General features: G+C 39.4%; 2 protein-coding genes across 5 annotated transcripts in view; one reads left to right on the top strand and one right to left on the bottom strand.

The window, feature by feature from the left end:
* The first annotated feature begins 85 nt into the window (after positions 1–85).
* KHDC1L (KH domain containing 1 like) lies at positions 86–14,615 on the top strand. The gene is made up of 4 exons (XM_058307038.1): positions 86–466; positions 7,773–7,887; positions 8,063–8,245; positions 8,555–14,615. Exons 2-4 carry the CDS (start codon positions 7,791–7,793, stop codon positions 8,719–8,721), a joined length of 447 nt encoding a protein of 148 aa, XP_058163021.1. The 5' UTR covers positions 86–466; positions 7,773–7,790; the 3' UTR covers positions 8,722–14,615.
* Positions 9,565–23,840, bottom strand: part of KCNQ5 (potassium voltage-gated channel subfamily Q member 5) — a 655,428-nt gene continuing 641,152 nt past the window's right edge. For 2 of the 4 annotated variants that reach the window (XM_004475979.5, XM_071218552.1), the window contains 3 exons: positions 16,320–16,451; positions 15,067–15,193; positions 9,565–14,145 (listed from right to left, as the gene is read on the bottom strand). In XM_004475979.5, coding sequence (XP_004476036.1) covers positions 13,183–14,145; positions 15,067–15,193; positions 16,320–16,451 — 1,222 coding nt within the window. In that variant the 3' untranslated portion in view covers positions 9,565–13,182. The remainder of the gene's footprint in view (positions 14,146–15,066; positions 15,194–16,319; positions 16,452–23,840) is intronic. The other 2 variants (XM_004475978.5, XM_071218551.1) reach the window with 1 other exon arrangement.

The raw sequence follows: 23,840 nt of genomic DNA, 5'->3' as shown, positions 1-23,840 counted from the left end.
TTCGGAGGGAGTAGTGCTGACTTTCTGTAAAAACTCCTAATTCATTAACCAGGGGCTGAAAAAAAGTTTCTTTTCCAATGCTGCCAAGGCAGGGGGCGGGGAGGGAAAGGGGGGAACACGAAGACAACTGCCTCGTCCAATTTCTCCATTTCTTCAATTCCTGTTTTAGACTATAAACCAAAAGGGATAAAATGCGACCCAGCTGGAATGGCAGAGACCAGAGCACTGGCATTTTCCCCTAGTCAGAGCGGCAGATGCCGTCGGTTCGACCCTAAATACCCGGCGGTGTGAAGGGTGGAAGGCGGTTCACTGAGGATGCAGAGTATTGCAAGTACCCACCTCGAATGGGCTTGGGTCACCACACCCCACTTCGGAAGGGCGGACGCCCCCTCCGCAGGAGACAAATCTGGGGAGCCCGGACCGTTGGAGGCACGACTTCCGAGAGTTCTTAAGAGTCGTCCATCCCGTAAGGCCCTGGGCGAGGGGGGGAGTGAGGGCGACCTCGCAGTCCGGTCGCCAGGCCTCGGCGGGGCCCAAGGCACGAGCTCGGGACGCCGCCCGGAGGCCGCTCCCCGCGCGCTGCGCCCCCTCGGCGGGCGGGCGGGCGCGTGCAGGCCGCGAGCCTCGCCCCGGCCCCTCCCCGGCGCGCGCGGCGCTGGACGCGAGCCCCGCTAGACCCGCGGCGCGCCGGGCGGGGGCTCCGCTAGCCCGCGGGCAGCGCTCGGGAGACGCCCGGCAGGGCCCGGAGGCTCCTCGCGTCGCCGTCGCGCGCTTCCGGCGCAGTTGCCGCGACTTCCGCCCGGGTGCGCCGCGCGAGTCGGGCCCCGGGTGACGGGCCGGCCGGGTGGGTGGCCCGGAAGGGGCTGCTGGGCGCTCTCAGCCGGGCGCACAGCGCCGCCGAGACCCTGCCCAGAGGGCGGCGGGAGAAAAGCGCCCACTTGCCGCCCTCACCTTCTTTCGGGCGGGCCAAGCCCGCCTTGGCGACCGGACTCACTACGGTCCCTCATTGATGGGGCGGAGGAGCCCCGGTCCCCCATAGCATCACTGAAATGCTCAGTCCTGAATTCTGCTCTCCATTGGACTATCTGCTTTGGGGATAATTTTCTTATTGGTTTAGTCAGTTTGAGTTATGGGTTCTGTTACTTTTCTCCAGGAAGCATCCTATTTGTGGGTCTTCATCTACAACTTAGACATTTCTTATTAAATTCATTCCCTAAGGCTGTCTTACAGTTGAGCAAACAGATCGAAAGAAGTGAAGAAACAATGGAAATAGATTGTTAGCAATATAAAGAGAAAATAAACCCAGATAGTCTGACTTCCACTCTATTGTCAGTTGATTTGGGGTCATTCTAAACCAAGAAAGAAAGAAACAGATGCATAGGTTTTTATTGACACACTGCAAAATAAATTGGACCTAATTCCTTTAAAATCTGAACCATTATACTTGTATTATGATGCCATTTAAAGTAACGGCATGAAAGAAATGTTAGTTGGTGTGAGACCAGCAGTTAAACTTTAAGGACCAATATTCAAGCAAAGGTATAGTGTACAATAAGGAAAAATGAGAGAAGGAATGCTGTATCAGGAGAAAGGGAAAAAGAGCAGATGAATAACTCAGTAAGAGTTAACAGTTACATAGGACTTAATGTACCAGCCAATGTGCTAAGCGTTTTAAATGTATTAACTTACGTAATCCTCACCACAACCCTATGAAGTGGGTGTGTTTTTATCACCCTTATTTTACAAAGAAGGCAAGTGAGGCTCAGAGAGGTTAAGCAGTGGGCCCGAGGTAACACAGTAAGTGGCAAAACATTGTGCTTGGACAGAAGCAATCTGGCTCCAGAGTCCATGCTCCTAATTACCACACTCTATTGCCTCTGAAAGAGAGGTTAAACCTTGAATCAACTGGATTTGATCATACATAGTGGGGTAGACAAAGGAGGATAAAAGATGATTATTTTTCTATCTCTATGCAGAAGACATGATGGTGTGGGGCAGGACAGTGCATGGGACAAAGATACCATGAATGCAGTTAAAAGAAGGGGAAAAGACATGTGGTTGACAAAGTATTAAATTCCAGAATAGACACTGAAAGAATATATCACATGAGAAAAAGACAAATAACTCTATACAAAAATGGGCAAATGTATACATAGGCAATACACAGATGAGGAAGGAAGAATGAAATAAGAAAGATCAACTAAAAGTGATGCTTGACTGCACTGCTTGACTGCAGTGATTAAGGGCATACAAAGCAAAATAACAGAGATGCTATTTTTCACCACACTGGCCGAAAGTGAAGTTTGAAAATATCGAATTTGTGGTCAAATGATATTCTTGGTGGAATTTAAATCAGGATAGCTACTTAGGGGGCAATTTTGTAGTGTGAATACAAGTTGAAAATATTAAGAATAAATCTTTAAAATAATATTGATTACAATTAAAACCATTAATTTAGACATCCTAATTTCACTTTTTGGTATCTACAGAAAAACAGGTGTTCCAAAGAGGTATGCAAAATATTTACCTGGTTGCATTAGTTTAGGAAAAAATTTAAATGCCCACAGGGGAATAGTTAGATAAACTATGACAGTGATTTACTCATTCACTAAAAAAATATTGATTGATTGCTTTCTTGTATTAGGCATTATTCTGAGCATTGAGGAAAAACTGACAATTCTACTTGGGAAGGAGAAGATGAAAGGGTGAGTCAGGAGCTCACCATCCTCTCCGAAGCCCAGGCCCTTCCCCTTCGTTCTTCCCTAGATCTTTGACAAAATCATTCAGACCTGTTTTGCAAACTGCATTGGATTCCCCTATAATCGCTGCTGAAACAAACATTTTGTCAATAGGGAAGTTAAAGGTGTGAAGATTACAAGGGCCTTAATTTGAAGGTTTCATTCTTAGGAATGCCTTCCCATTCCATGACTATAAAGTTTTTTATGTTTTTTTCTGGTATAGTTTATGTTTTATTTTTTTACATTTAATTATTTGCCCTACCAGGGATGTAATTTGATTTAAGTTGTAAGGTATAGTTGAAACAGATTTTTAAATGGCTTACCTGGTTGTCCTAACATCATTGATTTAATCCAGTTTTCCATACTAATCTGAAATATCTCCTTTATTAAAAACTAAATACATTTATATGTATATTCTTTATTTTTTTGTTTTATTCCATTGCTGACTTCTATTCATAAATCAATAAACATACATTTTTATTTTTTTTGAAGCTTTATAATATTTAATACTTGGATTAAACTAATCCATTCTCATGTCTGATTTTGTACAGCCTTCAGGATAAGAATCATTTTTACATTTATAAATGGTTTTAAATAAAGACTAATACAGCATTACACATGAAAATTATACATAATTCAATTTCAGTGTTTATGAATAATGTTTAATCAGAACAGAGGCATCCCTATTTATTTATGTATTGCGTTCCGCTGTTTTCAGAGCTGTGTTGAATAGTTTTGATAGAGGATGCATGGATATGCAAAGCCTAAAAGTATTAACTATTTGGCTTTTTATAGACTATTTCTCTGAATCATCAAGAAGAGCTAGGCTACTTTGAATAAACCTAATATCTGTAAAAAAAATTTCCCAATGAATTGATTACTTAAGAATATAACTTAATTTAAAAATGTTCATCACTGAACTGTGTGCTTCTTTGAATGCATTCCTCTATGTGACTAAAATACCTGAATCTATGGCTTCAATATAGTTACATTTCATTAAAATGTGAGTTTTACTCATGTTTAGAATAGGATGAAAGGACACTGAAACATATGAAAGGACATTGACACTTTCCTCATTGATGACGCTTATATAGTGTATCTCCAGTGTATATTCAGTGACTCTAATAAATTGAGATATGACTGAAAGCTTTCCTATTGATTATACTTAAAGGATATTCTTCCTCATATATATTTAGATTAGAGAAAGCAATTGGCTTTCCATATTGCTTATTTTTACTCCCACTATAGGTTTTCTGATTCCAATATGTGTAGTGTGACTGAGAAAGAAATTTTCACTTTAGGTACACTTATTGGACTTATCCCCAGGGTATTTCCTCAGGTTTGATAGAAATATCACTGCAGAGTCTTTCATATTCATTGCATCAATAGGGCTTCTCATCAACAAGAGACCCAGTAAAGGAATTCCAACTTTATAAAGGGCTTTTGATATTTAATGTTAAATAGTATTGATCCACTGTGTTCGTTTCCTTCTTCCTTTTTTTTAATTTTTATAAAGGGGATTTATTTGGGGTAAAAGCTTACAGTTCCAAGGCCATGAAAAGTCTAAACCAGGGCACCATCAGAGCTGCTTTCTCACAAAGTCAGTGCTGTTGATCCTGGCATGTTGCCATGTAGTGAAGCAAGATGGCTGCTGAGTATTAGTTTTCCGATACTCAATAGGGCTAGACTCTTTGCATATACAGTTCCATTATAACTTCTCTGATCCTTAATTATATTATTTGGAAATGGCTTATAAATGAAGAATAGTCAAGATATACTTTGTACTTTGCACTAAGATATTATGCTTTACATATTGCTTATTTTTACTCCCACTATAGGTTTTCTGATTCCAATATGTGTAGTGTGACTGAGAAAGAAATTTTCACTTTAGGTACACTTATTGGACTTATCCCCAGGGTATTTCCTCAGGTTTGATAGAAATATCACTGCAGAAATACTGGTTACCTCTAGTTTATTTTCCATCCCCCAAAGAGCTGAACATTGGTGAGTCCAACCAATCAAAAGATAAGTATGAAAAAGGTACAAGAACCAAGTAGGATGCTTTGCACTGCAAGCCAGGAAATCCTGGTCAAGTTGGATGTCAAGAAAGTATTAATGCAAAAAAGAGGAAGTCTAGTTTGTCAGGGCTGAAATTTAGTTTCTCTGTGTTTCTTCCCTCCAATTTCATGTTGGTTTTGTCCTCAGGCTGGTGGCAAAATGGTTGTAGCTGTTCCCCAAATTATATATGTTCACAACCAGCAGCAGAGGAAGTGAGGTAGACCTATCTTAGAAGCCACCTTCAGGCTTTGGAACCTCGTTTTAAAATTGGGTCATATGCAAGTTCCTAAACCAATCAAAGGCAAAGGGAAATGGGTTATCAGGACTAGGCTAATCTAATCATCTGAGATTGGTATTAGGAGTTATTTGTCATCAACACTACAGGGTTCTCTTTTTTCTGTATTTTGAAGTCATCTACGAATTGAAATTTTCTTTATTTTCAGCCAGAGATTGGCAGTCTGATGGAGATTCTGAACTTCCCTGAATGACTTGGTAACTGGAGAAGGCATATTTAATGAAACCCAGACATTTAAAGCTGCCTAACTTCACAGATTGCCCAACTATAAGAAACCTCCAAAATCTCATATGAGATGAGAGAAACTATATTTCAATCGAATGCATCTTTAACATATTTTCTTAATTTTTAAATACTTTGCAGTGAAAAAAGTATTGGCATTTCTAGTTTCAGATGTGGCTACCTTGCTGTGAGTCCACATCCATTAGCAGATAAATAAACCCAAGAACATTAGGGACCCTGTCCTTCTTGTGTATTCATGCTCACATGAAATTACTAATATAAAAGTTTACTTACTCCACGTGTTTTACTTGCAAAACTTGCCTTTTTTATTATTCTAACATATGAGGTAACAAAGATTGTGCACACTTAGCATCAGATTATCTACTCCATACTGTTTCTATGTTTCTTTTTTCCGCTTAAGTTTTTAAAAATTGCGATAACATGTACAACTTAAAATTTCCCATTTTATGTATTTTCAAGTGTACAATTCAGTGGTATTAATTGCATCCACAATGTGGTGCTACATCATCACCATCCATTGTCAAAACAATTTCATTATTCCAAACAAAACTTCTGTATTCATTAAGTATTAACTCCTCCCTCTCTCTTTCCTGGTTACCTATAACCTATTTTTGTCTTCATTAATTTGCATATTTTACATATTTCATATAAGTGAAGCTGTGTCTGACTTATTTCACTCAACACGGTGTCTTCAAGTTTCATCCATATTGTTGCATGTATCAAAACTTCATTATTTTTTACAGCCAAATAATATTCCAGTGTATGTATATACCACATCTTGTTTATTCATTTATCTGTTGATGGACACTTGGTTTGCTCTCACCTTTTGGCTATTGAGAATAATGATGCTATGAATATTGTACAAATATCTGTTTCAGTCTCTATTTTCAATTCTGTAGGAATGCCTAGAAGTGGAATTGCCAGGTCATATAGGAATTCTGTATTAACTGTATGGGTCATTCCACTTAAGGGACCAATAATTGTCCTGTTTCCATTGTGATAAATAATACTTATACTCTCCATACAGTATGTGCAACACTGAGGCACTACTTTTTTATGAAGACATCATGCTTTCACCTGATGATTGCACAGACACACCTTATGAATATGGAATAACTTTTAGGACTTTATAATGTTTCTAATATTTAAAATACCTATTCCTAGATGGACTTATGTTTTTCTGAGAACTATACTCATAAACCAGAACAAGGTAAGCATGGACTTTCATGAGCGCTCCCAGGAGAGATAAATGACTCGCTCTACATCTGGACCTAGAGAATTCCAATCCTAATATTAGGAATAATACAACTAGAAAAAGTGGTCCAAAATTGTCTCTGCCCCTAGCAAATGTCAGAAATGTTGTATTACATTTGTTCTAGAGGCTCAGTACACTGGATTGGTGCATAACATTTAGTTTTCTCTTGGCTGCTCAAGAACTTTGTTTTATAGTAACCACTACTTGTGGCATCTGTTAAAACACTACTGCTCAAGAATAACTCTTAGTGGTTAGATTAAAAGAGAAAACTAATAGGGTTTCTAGAATAGATTCAGGCACATTTTGGGTCTTGACTGTGTGCCTATGTTTGAAATCTAGGTTCTTGCCTTTGTAGCCATTATTAGGACCAATAATTATTTTGTTTTTGGTAATTACCTACGCTGCAGTTGACCAATTCATCCTGTCCAGTTTTAAATGCTACTGTGCAAAGTAAAAAATAGAGAAACTAAATAAAATATAAATAAATGCTACTGTGCAGTCATTGTCATTTCAGATGATTGAACAGCTCACCTTACAACCAGAGAACACCAGAGACTAACTGTAGTGTAGATGCAGACAGTGTTTTCTGAATAACCTTCTGATCAATAGGTTCTGGCAATGTGTGGATATGAACCCCACAGATTAATGTCCTGGGGGCTGATTTTGCCTGCCTTTGGCCAAAAGGGACGACTGAGAAAGTGAAAAAAGCAAACAAGCTAGCAAACAAACAAACCCACAAAAAAACTGACCTAGGAGCCTGCTGTTGGAAGCTGGCAGAGTCTACCGCTCCCTACCAAACATAAGTATATCTTGCAAAATTAGTTAATCAGTTGATTAATTAAATAATCAGGATTTGGGAGACTGATCCCCTTCCAAATCCTTTGTAATTAGAGTGAAGGAAAGCTTGCATTACTGTGCTTCAGAGAGGCAAGCACTGATTAAATTATCTAGTTTGGCCCTGAGGAGTTAAGCTCAGACTAGGCCCTTCCTTGGAAGGGATTTTCTTGATAGGATGCAGAGGAATGAACACCCCTCCTGAAGGGGGCCCAGGCGTGGGGCCCAGGGCACGGGACTAACTGCCTTTATAACACTGGATGGATGGGTCTCTCTAATCTTTTTCCAGGTCTCTTTTGCGCAGATTGCGCTGGGTCTAGCCTTTGATTTTGCCCCTGTTCTGATTCAGGCAGAAGCAGTACACAAAATGGCAACAAGGAAGAATCCGTGGTGGGCCGAGCCTGAAAACTTCAACGCCCCATTGGTATTTCTCATGGACGAGGGCCAGGAGGAGCGCATCTTCGGTAGGTATCCTTGCCCCTGCCCCCTCCCCCCGTCCCTCTCTTGTCAGCTTCCAGCCTTCTAACACCCTCCCACCCCAGTTTGTCCCTGGTCCTTCCTCCGCTGAGCCTCTCACCTCCACCACCCTAGGATGTTCGTGTTTATGTGTGTCCCTTCTCTCGCCTCTTGGGTGCACAGGACGCTCGGACGCTGACCTCCACCGCATCGAGGAGCACAGCTGCACCTTCATCCAGCTGGAGGCCTGGTTCATGGCCACTGGCCAGACCCGCGTCACCTTAGTTGGACCGCCCAAGGCAAGGCAATGGTTGATGCGCATGGTCCAGAATTTGCAGAGCCGGCAGTTCCCACGTCGGGCCCAAGGTAGGTGTCGGTGGCTCGTCTGGGGGCTGCCGGCTTGATGGTGGAGAAGTGTCTTCGGTAGGATGGTGGGGAATCTAGCTGCTACCCCAAGCTGGTTGCAGAGGGAGGGGCCCGGAGCCACAGGAATTTTGTCGCTAACAGAGCCACATTGTCGCTAACAGATGGGCAGGGAGCCAGGAGGCTCGGATCAGACACCTGGGAAGGCCTGTGCTGGGGTGAACCCTCACCCCGCATTGCAGTGTCCTCCTTGGGGTCCTGGCCTGCCCTGAGGCAGTCTCGTGGGTCCTGCTTTGCTAACTCTATCCGCAGGCCTCGAGATGCTGCGACTTGTCTGGAGTCAGCCCTTGACAGAGGACGCCCTGGGTGCCTTCCCCGACATGGAGATGGATCTTGGAGACGTGGTGTTGGTGGCCAGGATCTACGGGAACTTCTCTTCTGGGAGCCTCTCCCTTCTGCCATTGGGTGGGTTCTTCTAGAATCCTTCTTCAGTGGGCAACAAAAGACTGCTGCGTGGTCCAGGAGGGAAAAGGAAAGCCTGGACAGCCCTCGGTGGAAAGGACGTGAAAGACATCGATGGAAGTTTGGATTCGTGCCTTGCAATTCTGTCTCAGGCCTTCTGGGCTCTTGTCTAGGGTGGGGGTGGGGAGATCTTCTAAATGTAAGAACGTATTTTGCTGGCAGAGATAACAATGAAATTAGCTACTTTAATAGGCCAAGCCTTTGCTGCCCTCTTCTTTTGGAAGAGCTTATGCAGCCTGGCGGTTCTCCTGGGCAGGCCCAGTTGCTGAGGCCTGTGTTGCCCCATGGGAAACCCCTGTTCGGTGTGGGATCCCAGAAGAGACAGACTTTTCAAGTCCTGCTTTTCAGAGCAGACGCCTGGTCAGGTTGAATGAAAAACAGGAGCTTCCAGAAGAGGGGATTCTCTCAGAAACTCTTTCTGAGTTCCTTGTGCAGCAAGTAGGGAGAGCAAGCATTTTTAATTTTGGTCATCTCTAGAAGTTAATCAGGCACATAACTGACCTCATTAGAACCATCGTGGGAAGCCCCCTTTTACCACTGGGATAACATTTCCTCATTCTTCTTTCCCCTAAGATGCCTCTGTTTGGGCCTTGTTCTTTACTTCAGAATTCTAACATTCTGAGCTTCCAGATAATTCCACTAGAATTAGACATGGACATAAGCACAAATTTGGTGATGCAACAGAAAGAATGGGATTTTTTAGGGAAGATGGGGAAAGGATCTTTTTTGGAACAGAAGTCCTGCCCTGGTAAGGCAGAGCTGGGTAGGTGCTAAAAAAAATCGTAGCCAGGGGCACAGCATTTTTATCACTTGTTGAGCAAATGCTTTTATTATATTTAACACAAACCTCACATGAGCTGGTATATGAGTTATGATCAATATTGAATTAATCTCTTATGATATCCTCAAATATTTGCAAATCCTTCCACTACCCAAATTACCAATAATTTCTTCAGCAACACTGCAAAGAGATAATTTTTATATTTCAGACCAAAGTATGTATAGACAATTTGGTTGACTTGGACCAGTCAGTTCAGAAACCACCAGTTAGTTCCAGATAAAAATAGTCAATTAGCTGTTTATAGACATCTTTTTAATGTTTTACTTTAAAACAAATAATCCCAGTAAAAGAGAGCAAAGGAAATTACATTTTAATGGTAGCTTGAAATGGATCTAATCCTGATTCATTTGTTTTCAGGGAACAGACAATTGCATTTTTATACATGACTTCTATAACTCACTTAAATGCATATAATTAAATTAAGTTTCTTTTACAAAAACACAACCGGGTCATTTAAGGCAAAACAAAAACAAAAAATCCACAACTTCTGGGGAGATAAGTTAATATTTATGATATCTTCTCAATTTAATTGAATGATGTGATTGATCCCTTACTTGCCCAGGCTTCAGCAGTCCTTATAGCTTTGCTTTGCAAATGGGCATGAGAATTAGTCACTTTGTGCCATATTTCCTCCTCTCTTACACTTGTATTACTAGCAAATTAAGAACTTTCAGAAACACTGAGTCCATGGGAGGTGAGAAAGGCACCTTAGAACAGGAGATAAAGACTTAAAGTGGCTTACTTTAAACAAAACTTGCAATCTACAGTATTGATTTAGTTGAACAAAATGCAAACATTTAGAATAGACATATCAAAATTTTTAAGTTAACCTCATACAATGGAATTTTCAATTAAATATTAGCTTCATCACCCTACATATTGAAGAAGGCAGACAAACTTGAACTGAGAAAGCACGTGGCTATTCAGTGATCAGCTAAATTGTGCTTCGAGACATCATTGGGATTGACAAATGGGACTTTGCCAAGTGTAACTGGGAGACCCCTCTCATCTCCATTGAGAGTAACACAACAGACAGAACCCGACAGTTTGTACACAGTACTACCTCTTAATATCTAAGAATTTTGTGCTAGAGAAAGATAAGACACAAAATGGTCATGGCTTCAATGTATGAAAGTTTTCACAACATGGTTTATCACATTTTGGTATGATTAAGACTGCAGTGATGTTGTTTAGGTTATGGTTTTTTTTGAATCTTTAGTCCTCGGCTTGCTGGATGAATTGTACTGTGTTTGGAGTCTACTGAAGGTCTAAGGAGGGGTCCCTGATACATTCAGAATTCCTGCTGCCAGTGGGGTTTGACCCAGGACAGAGTCTATACAAGAGTCAGTGCTACCTGAAAGTTACTGCCTCTTTCCTCTTTCTCTACTAATATTTGGAGAGAGCCTGCTCTGTGCATGGCAGGTATCTGGCTTTAGCGTGTATGTTTATGTACATGACTTCCTTGGGGGGTGGGGTGGGGGTGGATCACAACTTGAGTAGATATGTGTAGAGAAAGAATTGTGTTTAATAACTTACTAAAATAATTTTGGAAAATGAAAATAATTGCTTTAAAACCTTGACAAAATCTTTTTAACTGAGTGTAAAATTTAGATTTTATCTCCTTTGTCTCTCCAGCAGCCAAGAAAATTCTAAACAACACATTCCAGGGGAGTGAGTTAGAATCCAGGTGGGGTGAGGAAAGAAAAGCTTTTTAAATTTCAGTGCTTATCAAAAGGGGCAAGGAAGCTAAAAGGTGGAGAAACACATTTTGGTAGAATGGAGAAGTGGTTTATTTGGAAATGGAGGCTGGGTAAGGCCTAGTGACATTCAGAAGCAAAATGGTGGTAGGGAATCAATAAAGCAATTAATGAAGAAAAGTAGGTGGGGGGCGGGGCGGTCAATGATGTAAAAGATTGGTGGAGTTCAGGGTCTCCTTTGTCTTTTGGACAATCAGTTCATCTCTGTTCCATTCTCCCTGGCTGTTGGAGAAGTGTTTCTTTAGGCAGCAGTAATGTATTTGCCAAGGAAACCTCCTCTTTCTCGTGAATTGAGATGATCTCTTTTCTCTTTGCTTTCTGAATACCATTACTTTGGCTAAAGTTCTGATGGTCTGAGATAGCTATATTGGTGTCCAACAAGCAGTCAGCAGGATTCCTTACTTTCTGGTAAATATAATTTTCAAAAATTTACAAAATGTATATATATATGTATGTATGTATTTCCTGTTGTATTAAGTGTTTTGATTTGCAGACCCTGCCAGTGTTATCTGATGTTTAAATGCTCTTACAAGGCAACTTAACCAGCAGTTTCAGCTTTGGGGCAACATTGTTGGGCAGACTAGAAAATGTTCACCACTGTATAAAAAGTAAAAGAAATTTAGTTTTAGCCTTTCATTCGCAAAATGCATTATGTAATAGCAAAAGACATTCAGGGCATATTAAAAAATACCTTTCAAAATTCTGTTTACATATAAGAATAAGGGATGTTTAGGTAGTTGAATCCCCTAGTAATTCTCACTTAAAAAAATCTAGTTCTTTTATTTGGTTTGTTTCTCCCTCTCATTGCTCTTTGAGAGGGAAGTCATTTTCTTTAACTTCGTCTACTTCCTGGTGTTGATTCTGGATTCTTTTCGCCTCTTCCCATCTCAGTCCCTACTCAAATGTCCCATTCCCCAAGGTTCTGCCTGTATGTCAGCTTACCGAGAATAGCTTCTCACACTTCCCCTTTACGTGGGCAATATCAGCAAGTCTGGGGTTGGCGCATTGCAAAGATCAGCCCAATCACACTGGCTGTTCTACTTATCAGTGGTTCATCTGCTGGTGTAGAAGGTGACCCCTAACAAAGTTGATCCAGACATCACGGAATATGTTTCCACAAAGTCAAATATGTCAGATAGTCCGCTTATTTTACCCTCTGGCCCTGAATTTTGTTATTTGCACGTTTCCTAATTGAACATTCTCATCATAAAGAACAACATGAAAATGATGTGCAAAATTGCTTGCCACAGCGCTAAGTCACCAAAAGCACACAAATTGACATTCAAATCACATTAATAATAAAATGATTGAATAGGAATGGATTGGCAAATATATCTTGAAATAAGCAGCCATTTCTACTATTCCCAAATTCTGTTTTACCTGATGCCTAGCTAGCAGCTGTTGGTAGCCATATATTATGGCTTAATTTTGAAAATGTGTTTTGTATTTAATCACAAAGCAGAAATGCCTGAAATGTGAAGGAGTTTACTTCCATAATTTCAAACTACAGTGTCAAATCTTCTAAATGACCTAATTTTGGCATTTACAACCACTCCACAGCATTAGCCAGCGTTTGGTTTCTCAGAATTTTAAACTCAAGGTACGTAATTAAATGAATGGGTTAATGTTGATGTACCTTGGAGTTTCAACCATCCCTAAACATGCATTTTCATGCAATTAAAAGATAATGGGCTTTTAAACTGCCTCTCGTGTTCTTCCTGATTCTTGCAATTTCAACTTTTTAGAAGGGCTCTCAAAATAGTTCATGCAATGATAGGTATGGCTAAAGGAATTGCTATGCCTAGAAAGAAACGAGGAACTTATTTCAGTTTGACATGAGGCAAGCTGAGGGCATCTGTACTTTCTCCTGCCTTACAAATGCTCTGAGATGATCGTGATCTTCCAGTCCTTAGAGAGTCTGAGGCAAAAGCCGCTTCCTTGGCAGGTGGAGGCATGGCATCGAAAGTGTCTGTCTCTGTCTCTTCGGGGCCTACCTCTTCATCAGTTATAAACAATTTGGATTCCCTCCATTTGGGGTAGAAATCTTGGCTGCCTCTGGAGCCACTTGACTCACTCCCTGAAAGCTGTATATTCAGTTCCTCTGTTGATCTGATCAAGTTTTGTACAGACAAAGATTTGCCCAAGTCCCTTGGCACTATGGGGTGCACAGATAACAGAGTTTCTCCTCCCATGTCAAAGCTTTTCCTCAGGGACCGTTCCTTGGTCAGATTTGATTGTGCAACCTGAACATTTTCCTTGGAGGCAACAAGGCAGGTGGTGACATCAGAAATGCTTTCCTGTAAGCCTGCAGGGTTTGACAGCAGGGTCTCTGGCCTGGGCAGATGTTTGATGGCAGGGAGAGGAGGCGGGATCTGTAAAGTTGTTGGGGTTGCTGGCTTGGGTGCCATATTTATTTGGTTTGCAATGTTGTTGGTGGCCGCCAATGTGGAGCCATCGCTTTGACTCATTGGCACCTGTGTCGCTTGGCTGTGCATAGTGGGGCTAAGCGCATAGAAAGTCTGAGCGCTGAACTCATTTGGCGTCAGAATAAACTGCAGGCCACGCGAGATGTTGGCACTAGCTGATCTGGATAAGCAGCCACTGTTTTGTGCGGAAGTGGACAGGTCCTTGCTATCCACTGGGCTTTGATAGTCAGATGTCTGTTCACATTCAAAAGGTGGGATCTGGAATGAAGCCAAAGTGAGGGCTGAGGCGGATCCTTTCCGGAGGACCTGTTGATAGATGTCTAGTAGGCAGTCCAGTTTGGACTCAATGGACTGGACCTAAAAATGGGGAAAATGGTTACACATTGGTATAACCTATTGTTAAGAATGGGCTTCATTTCCAGAATTAAAAAATGAAATTAAAGCATCTTAATACAGATAAATAAATACTGAGTATAAAGTACAATGCAGTTGTGACCCTTTGTGAATGTACAATCTAGCAGACTGGGGCCAAAGGAGGATTTGGGGGAGAGGGATGCTTTGGCTCCTACATATAGAATTCTCTTTCCCCATTTCTTTAGAATGGACAATTAATTGATATTCTCAGAAATCATATAAGCACTATACTAATGCTACTTCAAGACTCCCGTTCCCAATCAGATTGCCTTTCCTAAACCTCTTCAATGAATATAGTCTAGAACTTTTACTGCAGTCTAGTAATGAACATATTCTATAATGAAATTAAGATGTTAAAATCAAGCTATGTGACACTGACTTCCAAAATAAAGGTTCAAAATGTTTCAAAATTATTATGTGGAATATTTATGATCTAATTGGGGGAGAAATTTGATTTCTGGAATATTTTCTTTGTATGGGAAGATACAGCAGTAGGGTTAACAAACATCAAATGTGCAATCATAATTACAATGAGGTTTTGTTTTCTTTTAAAAAAGAGTGACCTAAAAGAGAGATAATGAAAATAATCAAAACAGAAATGAAAATCTACAGTTGCTTCCAGTTCAAGTTTTAATTGATGAGATGAAATTTTTATTGTTTATATGGAAATCCAAAAATATTTTAGAGAATACTACCTACACTCAAAGAAAATTTTATTTCATTAATTCTTTTTGATCTTATTCTTTTAAAATACTCTAATCACTAAAATACAGCCAATTGTCTATAATTTTGATGTAAAAAAAAAATCTGGCTAAAAAGTTAACCAAGGTATTTTAAAAAGTTAACCAGATAGTTGTGTTGTACCTGTTTTTCAACCTTGACTACCCGGCCAAGCATACTGAGGTCATCAGTGGTCTCATGTTCTGCTGTTATTTTCTCTCGGCTCTTCTTATCTGATGTGATTTGCCCTTTTCCAAGAATTTGATCAACACTGCCAGAGAAAGAGGATTATGAGTGCTGACAATGAAGACTGCTCTAGGCCAGATACTTGTCTGTTCCCACCTCTGATCAGGCCTTTCTTGAATTCAACTACTTCAAAATATGAGAAAATCATAATTATGCTTTTTTTTTGGTGGTTTTAATGGAACAGTTCAATGAGTATTTATTGAATGTGAAAGATAAGTAGGCAAGAAAGTTTTAGTTCCCATCTTCTGAAATTTAGAATCTAGTTGGAGAGTAGGCACACACAAGCTAGAAACTCAAGATTAGTTCTATAAATGCTGTAGCAGTTCAACTTTATAAAAACCCTGGGAGCCTTCCCTAGCATTCTATAAAGGAGGTGGAAGATGGTAGTCACCTAGCAGAGGCTGTAATTTACTACAGGATGAGTTAAAACAATCTCCAAGCAGACTTGATCAGCCTAAAGGTGAATTACTTTCTTTTTTTGGATGTTTTTTCAGTAAAAAAATTATCAGGGTTATTGACCGAACTTTCCAGTCCATTTCATTTGCATAAAAATATAGACAGTGTCTATCATCTGCCATAACCTTTAATCTATTAAACTGCAAGTTCAATGGGGAGTGGATGAATGCCTGGCACACATATTGGGTTTAATAATTACTTATTGAATGAAAGAATAAGTGAATGAATGAATGAATGAATGATTTCTATTACTAATCAACAGGTATTTTATTAGGGGCCTACCCAGTATATGTTTCACAGAGGACTGAGTGAGCTGTAGTCAAATAAACTGTTTTAAGACTTGATCCTTGCCTTTTAAGAACTATTCAATCCCAAATGCAAGTAAGTATCTTAGCTTGGAGATAACACATATTGTTGGGGTTAACATATTGAACTCATTTCTTTTAATCACTCAGTAAAATGCTTATTAGATGGATAGTGTATATCTAGCACTGTACAGGACAATCAGATATACGAAGATTGCAAAGCTTGATTTATATCCATAAATGAAATCTACTTTAAACCCAAAAGTCTGGTTTTCCACTAAGAATGAATTAGATATAGGGAATTCAGAAGTTTTCTCCTATAGAGAGAAGTTCCTCCCAGATGGTTTCTATGCACGTTTTTTAAAAACAACAGATAATTTTATTGCTTACCGTGTCTGAAGGCTTTTAATTCTACACAACATGTCCAGATGGCCAGCAGAATATTGTTCAATGACATCTTTTACATCATATGGGCGTAATGTTTCTTTAAACTTTCGTTTTGCAACATGAAATTTCATAATTCTGTAGAATAACACATTATACATTAATCTTCAAGGTTTTTGCTATAAGGAGTCACCAAAATAGCATATCAATGAATATAAGAAACTAGGGGAAAAAGGCATCCATTTAATTGTTTTATGTTCTTATGGAAATGCAACATAAAAACCTGAGATTAGAGTGGATGATCTAAGAAGATTTCATGTGAAGTACACCTTCAGAGTAGAAAAACATATAAAAAAGAGAATCAGTAATTGCTATAGCTTTTTAAAAAAGATTTATTTATTTATTTATTTCTTCCCACCACATCATCATTTGTGCTTGCAGTCTGCTTTCTGTGTGTTCATTGTGTGCTCTTTGTGTCTGCTTGTCTTCTTTTAGAAGGTATCAGGAACCAAACCTGGTACCTCCCATTTGGGAGGGAAGTGCCCAGTCACTTGAGCCACATCTGCTCCCTGCTTGTTATGTCTCTCATTGTGTCTCCTTGCTGTGTCATCACATTGTGTCATCTCATTGTGTCAGTTGCTGCACTGGCCCGTTGGGTCAGCTTGTTGTCTTGTACATCTTCTTTAGGAGGCGCTGGGAACCAAACCTGGGACCTCCCATGTAGGAGGTAGGCACACAACTGCTTGAGCCACATCTGCTCCTGCTATATCTTTTTAATGTCCATTGAAACCTTGAATTAAAATTGAAGTAAAAATGTATTTTTCCATGTGTTCCCCAGAAGAACAAGCTACATAATTCCTAGTGATAGCACCCCTTAAAAATATAAATGTTGTTAAAATGCTCTCTTATGCAGCTACGTACATTGCAGAGAAGCAGATGTGTTTGAGAAACTCTCTTATTTTCTCTTGAGTAATGTACACTTGTATAAAAATGCATGAATTTATTTTTCATAAATTATTTCTGCAGAATACTGCCCAATTAAGCTAGCCAAGTACCTTTTGTTTTAAACATAACACACTCAACTAAGCTTGGGTGTCCTAGCTTTTCAGAATCAGAGATCTCTCTTTTTTTTTTTTCTTTTTTAATAACAATACCTTCCCTAACATGGATCTCATGTTTTAAAATAGTATTTCACCAACAAATTCCATGATGCCAGCAACTGTCTGCCTGAGATAACCAGGTACTGCAGCAACGTGATATAATTCCCGATGAAAGCAAAGAAGCATAACATGCTAATTAGTCTGTGCGGCCTTATTGCAGGTAAATGCTAAACTTGTTGCTTTTCAACGATTAAATGGCTCATAGACCCATATTGCTACACTCACGGACTCAGATTGGGAATCAGTCAACTAGGCTCTAGGTACCTTGGTGGAATTGGGAAGAGTACGAACAAATGTGGAGTTTAAAAAAGAAAATACTCATTACCCACCCTAAGTGATAGCTGGTTACAAGGAGTTCAAATTATTTTATTGGTTAAGTTGCCTCAGACACTGTCTTGTAATTGTATTATTTATTTCAAATAATTGTATCCTAAACATTCCTGAGTGAATTTTATCCCGATTATATACTCCCATTCTCTACCACTTTCTCCCACCAATCTCTTCTTGAATCAGGATAGTTTTCTCCCCTTCCTTTTTTGTTTGCAAAGACATTTAAGCATAGTTATTCAGCAAAAATGAAAGGAAAACTTTGTTTCAGTTTAACTCATTACTGTCTGGCTTTGGCTCCACATTTGTTTACCAGCGTTTAGGCTTTCTGGAGCTCAGTCTTCCATACTGGAAAACAGAATAAGTGAAATACATTTTCTGTGAAGTTTCTGGCCCAGAGTGATATTATTTTTTAAACATCTGTCTCCTCCAGTCTGTCAGGTATGTGAAGACGAACAGTCAATGCCTAACAAACATTAGTTACTAATATTCCCTCTATTAGTGGTGCGGATATTACTATTATGAGTCAACACTGTGTATCCAGAAACCAGCACAGCTCCTCACATACAGTAGGTATGCAAGAGATAGTTGCTTAATAAGAGGAGGAAAGAGAGAAAAAAAAGATCTGCAAATCTGAGTAATTTTAAGAATAAAACCAGAAGAAAAGCTAATCTATAGCCCAGAACCCTCCCCTGCTTACAAAGCAGCTGGTGGTGACATCAAGGGACCAGGGCTGGCAGGAAAAAAGGAAGACAACTTTAATGCAGCCCTAGGTTTTTGTTGTGCTGTTGTAGTTTGTGTTGTCAATAACATCAGCCCGTCACTTATGTGAAGTTCTTTATTTGCCTTTTCTCTAATTCCTCTAAACAAGCCAGGATGAGAATCTTGTCTCCCTTTTAAATTTAGGGCAAGTGAGGTTCAGTGAAATATCTTGCCTCAAGATAAGCAACAGGTATTGAGGCAAAGCCAGGATCTCACCCATATCTACCTGGTTCTTACCCTCACACTACCTTCTGGTTTCCAGGGGCATTAAGAAGGCAGACTGGGGGAGGAGATGAGGCTCAAGCAGTTGAATGCCTGCTTCCCATGTGGGAGGTCCCAGGTTTGGTTCCCTGTGCCTTCTAAAGAAGACAAAAAAGGAACAAACAAACAAAAGCAATGAGCAGACAATGAGAAAAAACAATGAGGAGACAATGAACAAAACTAATAAGCAGACAATAAGCAAAAACAAACAAACAAACAAAACAACAATGGGCAAGACAGCAAGCAAAAATAATGAGAAGAGGGCAGATGTGGCTCAAATAGTTAAGCACCTGCCTTCTACATGGGAGGTCCTGGGTTCTGTTCCCAGTGCCTCCTGAGGAAAAACAGACAGACAATGAGCAGAAGATAAGCAAAAAAAAAACCAAAACAACACCAAGAAGCAAACAATGAGCAGACAACAAGCACTGTCAAGGAGCAAAAACAACAAGCAAACAGAGGAGGGAGCCATGGGGTTGGAATTTAAAAAGAAAAGGTTCTTGACTATTATTTCTCTTCTATGAATTGTACCTTTCATTGATATGAAATTACACTAGCATTAAATAAGTTATTATTATAAAAAAAAGAGAGGTGACTGGCATCTTGGCTAGTTCAGTCTTGCTCATGGTGGTATAAGCCACCCTACATCAGAGGTAAGCTTTGGCGTAAGTGATTGTGGTCAAACTGGCTTAGCTCACACATTTGGGGACCCTGCCCTATGTGAGCAGGGTGGTCTCGCATACCTCCAAACTGAATTATCTTTATTGCCCTAATAAGGGCCTGCCCTTGCTCCTTACCATGGAGTTCTCTTTTCCTTCCCTAAATGTTCTAACAGAAGATACAGTTTGAAGCATTTAACAGACAACATTATACTCTTGTTTTCACTCAATTATAATATTTTACACAGAATTTCCTTAAGTAATTTCATTTTTATTTACATAATTTACTATTAATGAGTTAGTAAAGTTAAAGAAAATCCATGTTTTATATTTTGATCAATGTTAAACAGAAAATTGATCAGCTTTTATGTTTTTTTCAGTATGGCCATATGATAAGGAAGCAAAGTTGATTTAAAAATTCTTTTTTTTTTTTTTTAAGATTTATTTATTTATTTCTCTCCTCTTCCCCCCGCCCCAGTTGTCTGTTCTCTGTGTCTATTCACTGTATGTTCTTCTTTGTCTGCTTCTGTTGTTGTCAGCAGCACCGGGAATCTGTGTTTCTTTTTTTTTGTTGCGTCATCTTGTTGTGTCAGCTCTCTGTGTGTGCGACGCCATTCCTGGGCAGGCTGCACTTTCTTTCGTGCTGGGCAGCTCTCCTTATGGGGTGCATTCCTTGTGTGTGGGGCTCCCCTACGCAGGGGACACCCCTGCATGGCACGGCACTCCTTGTGTGCATCAGCACTGTGTGTGGGCCAGCTGCACACGAGTTAAGGAGGCCCGGGTTTGAACCATGGACCTCCCATGTGATAGACGGACGCCCTAACCACTGGGCCAAGTCTGCTTCCCTAAAAATTCTTAATAAGCTTGTCATTTGTAGCAGTTTGATATAGTTCATGAATTCCAAAAATAGATAATAGATTATGTTTGTAAACTGGTCTGTACCTAGGTATGACTAAATTATGATTAGGACTTTGATTGGGACAGGTCAGTAGGGTGTTGAGTCCCTGCCCCTTGGTGGGTGGGGACTCACAGATAAAAGACATGGCAAAGGACAGAATTGGGGTTTTTTGATGCTGAAGTTTTGAGCCAGAGCCCTGGAAAGTAAGCACACAGAGCAGCCTGGTTGTGAGGAAAGAGAGAAGGCCCTGGGAAAAAAGACAAGTTGTTCACCTGATAGTTTGCAGCTGCAGAGACCAGAGAATGAGCAGCTGAGCCCATAGGAAGGCAAGTCCTGGGAAGAGAGGAACCCAGGAAGCCTGAACCCATGCAGATGTCGGCAGCCATCTTGCTCCAAGTAGACTTTGGTGAGAGAAGTAACTTATGCTTTATGGCCTGGTAACAATAAGCTCCTACCCCAAATAAATACCCTTTATAAAAGCTAACAGTTTCTGGTATTTTGCACCAGCACCCCTTTGGCTGACTAATACACAATTCTTCTTTTTTTTTTCAGGTGGTATCAGGGATTAAACTCGGGATCTTGTACATGGGAAGGGAGCACTCAACCCTGAGCTACATCTGCTCCTCCATTCAATGCATAATCAATGGCTTTTAGTATAATCACAGCATTGTGTATCCATCATGACAAAAATTTTTATGTAACGATTTCATTATTCCAGAAAGAAAAATTCCACACCCCTGAGCAGTCACTTCTTAATTCCTTTATCCTTCTCCAGCCCTACACAATCACTAATCTAATTCCATCTTTATGAATTAATTTATATTTATATTTTATGTAAATGGAATCATACAATATGTGGTACTTTGTATCTGGTTTCTTTCACTTAGCATAATGTTTTTTTGCCTGATACTAACATCTTGAAACACTAACATACATTTGTTCAGTTCCAAGAAAAACAGTTTTATATATGCAACATTACCCATATTAATATTTCACATGAGGTTTTACTAGGCTGTACAATCCCACGTAACAGTTTTTTAGCTTTCCTTTTAGTAATATATACGCCTTTAGACTTTTCTTTCAACCACTGTCATCCCCATAAAATAGCACTGCTAGTTACAAACACTATGTTGTGCTTTCACCTTTTTTAGTCATTTCCAAAGATTAACAATTTTTTAACCATTTCTGCACAGCTTAACTCTCAGCTTTCCATTCTCTAACCTCATTCTATCTTCTGGTCATCTATATTCTGGTTATTAACTCCATGAGTTTACACAATATATTTAGTTCATTATAGCATAATCATTATTTGCTCTTTTGTGTCTGGCTTGTTTCTCAACATAATGTCCTCCAGGTATATCCACCTTTTTTTCAAACTTTATTTTGTACATTTAATAACTGAAAATATAAACAATTAAAAAATAAAAAGGAAACACAGTTGAATAAAAACATTTATTTCTCAATTAACTTTACTGGATACATATAAAATTTTTTTTGAATCATACAATATGTTACACAATGTATTTGGTTCATAGTGACACAGTCATACAGTATTTGTCCTTTTGTGTCTGATTTGCTTTGCTCAACATAATGTCCTCCAGGTTCATCCACGTTTTTGAATGCTTTGCCACTTCATTTATTCTTACAGCTGCATAATATTCCATCATGTGAACAGACCACAGTTTGTTTATCCAATCATCTGTTGATGGACACCTGGGTTATTTCCATCTTTTGGAAGTCTGAATAAAGCTGCTATGGACATCAGCATGCAGATTTCTGTTTGTGTCACTGTTCTCAGTTCTTCTGCATATATACCCAGTAGTGGTATTAAAGGGTCACTTGGCAAGTTGATACTCAACTTCTTTAGGAACTGCCAAACAGTCCTCCACAGTGGCTGTACCATTCTACACTCCCACCAACAGTGTGTTACTATCTCTCCACATCTTCTCCAACACTTTGTAGTTTTCTGTCTTTTTCACAGTGGCCATTCTAATAGATGTGAAATGATATCCTTTTTAGCTTTCATTTGCCTTTCCCTTCTTGCTAGAGATTGAGCTTTTTCCATGTGTTTTTTTTTGTCATTGTATTTCTTCTTAGGACAAATGTCTATTCAAATCTTTTGCCCATTTTTTAATCTTGTCATTTATCTTTCTATTGTTGAGTTGTAACACCTCTTTATATATTATGGATATTAAACCCTTATTGGGTATGTGATTTCCAAATATTTTCTCCCATTGAGTCAGCTGCCTTTTCACCCTTTTGACAAAGTCCATTGAGGTGCAAAAGTGTTTAATTTTGAGGAGGTTCTGTTTTTCTATTTTTTGTTTTTCTACTTATGCTTTGGGTATAAGGTCAAAGAAACCACCATGTACTACAGTCTTGAAGATGTTTCCCTACATTTTCTTGCAGTAGTTTTATGGTCCTGATCCTGGCTTTTATATTTAGGTCTTTGTTCCATTTCGAGTAGATTTTTGTGTAGGGAGTGAGATAGTCCTTTTTCATTCTTTTGGTAATGGATATCCAGTTATCCAAGTACTGTTTGATGAAGAGACTGTTTTGTCTCAGTAACACAGACTTGGTAAGTTTATAAAAAACCAGGTAGCCATAGAGGTATGGGTTTATTTCTGGACTCTCAATTCAGTTCCACTAATCCATGTGTCTATCTTTTTGCCAATACCAGGCTGTTTTGACTACTGTCACTTTGCAATATGTTTCAAGGTTGGGCATTGAGAGTCCTCCCACATTGCTCTTCATTTTTAGAATGCTTTTGGCTATTCAGGTGTAATATCCTGTCCTAATAAATTTGGTATTTGCCCTTTCTATTTCTGTAAAGTAGGAAATTAGAATTTTGATTGGTATTGTATTGAATCTAGAAATGAGTTTGGGTAGGATTGACATCTTCATGACATTTAGTGTTTTAATCCATAAACACAGAATGTCTTTCCATATGTTTAGGTCTTCCTTGATTTCTTTTAGCATTGTTTTGTAGTTTTCTGAATATAGGTCCTATATATCTTTGGTTAAATTGATACCTAGGTAATTTTTTCTAAATGACTTTATTTATTTTGCTTTAAAATGATACATTCTTTATTTAAAGAAAAAAATTGGAGATAAAACCTTGGGTCCAGCCCCGTTATTCCTGTGTTTCCAGGCTCTTCATACCTTGACCCTGGTCCTCCTTTCCAACCTCTTCTTCACCACCCCCACTCCTTGCCCTCTCCTCTCCACCCTCACAGGACCACTTGCTGTTTTGAGATCCCAGGAGGCTCTTATGTCTCTCTGTGCCAATTGCAGCCATTCTCTTTGGTTGGAATATTCTTTCCTTTTTTTTTTTTAAATTTTTTTATTGTATTTTTAAAAAGATACATAGATCACAAAAAATCTTACATTAAAAAATATGAGGTTCCCATTTACCTCCCCACCCCCCATCCCCACTCTTCCCACATCAACAACCTCTTTCATC

The sequence above is a fragment of the Dasypus novemcinctus genome, chromosome 11 (genome assembly GCF_030445035.2).
Source record: "Dasypus novemcinctus isolate mDasNov1 chromosome 11, mDasNov1.1.hap2, whole genome shotgun sequence".
NCBI lineage: Eukaryota > Metazoa > Chordata > Mammalia > Cingulata > Dasypodidae > Dasypus > Dasypus novemcinctus.
The sequence above is the reverse complement of the archived record's forward strand: the minus strand, read 5'-3'. Positions and strand labels throughout refer to the sequence as shown.